At 61.5% G+C, this 423-nt stretch overlaps 1 protein-coding gene across 1 annotated transcript in view; it reads right to left on the reverse strand.

The window, feature by feature from the left end:
* Positions 1-423, reverse strand: part of LOC104404963 (furin-like) — a gene marked incomplete at both ends in the record, with an annotated part of 3,643 nt that overhangs the window by 2,572 nt on the left and 648 nt on the right. Inside the window, one exon of the mRNA XM_010013524.1 lies at positions 27-127. Within this exon, the coding sequence (XP_010011826.1) occupies positions 27-127 (101 nt within the window). The remainder of the gene's footprint in view (positions 1-26; positions 128-423) is intronic.

The raw sequence follows: 423 nt of genomic DNA on the forward strand, positions 1-423 counted from the left end.
CAGCCCCACTCTGAGCCTGCCCTTACTTGGCCTCCAGTGCAAGAGCGATGATGCCAGCGGCCAGGGGTGCCGAGGCCGACGTCCCCGTGTGCGATTCGGTGCATTTCTGTCTGAGGTCAGTCGTCACCTGCAGGGAGCAGTGCCAGGGTAGGAGCTGCTGCAGGCACCGACCACATCGTGGAGCTGCCTCAGGGGCTTGTGTCCCCATGAGGACTGCAGGAGGTGAGGCAGAGCCCCAGCTCCTGGGGTAGCTCATGAGTTTCATGGAATCATCATAGAATCATGGCATGGTTTGTGTTGGAAAGGACCTTAAAGCTCCTCCCGCTCCATCCCCCCGCCATGGGCAGGGACACCGTCCACTAGAGCAGGTTGCTCCAAGCCCCTGTGTCCAACCTGGCCTTGAGCACTGCCAGGGATGGGGCA

Source organism: Nestor notabilis, unplaced genomic scaffold (assembly GCF_000696875.1).
Source record: "Nestor notabilis isolate BGI_N333 unplaced genomic scaffold, ASM69687v1 scaffold26614, whole genome shotgun sequence".
Taxonomy (NCBI): Eukaryota; Metazoa; Chordata; class Aves; order Psittaciformes; family Psittacidae; genus Nestor; species Nestor notabilis.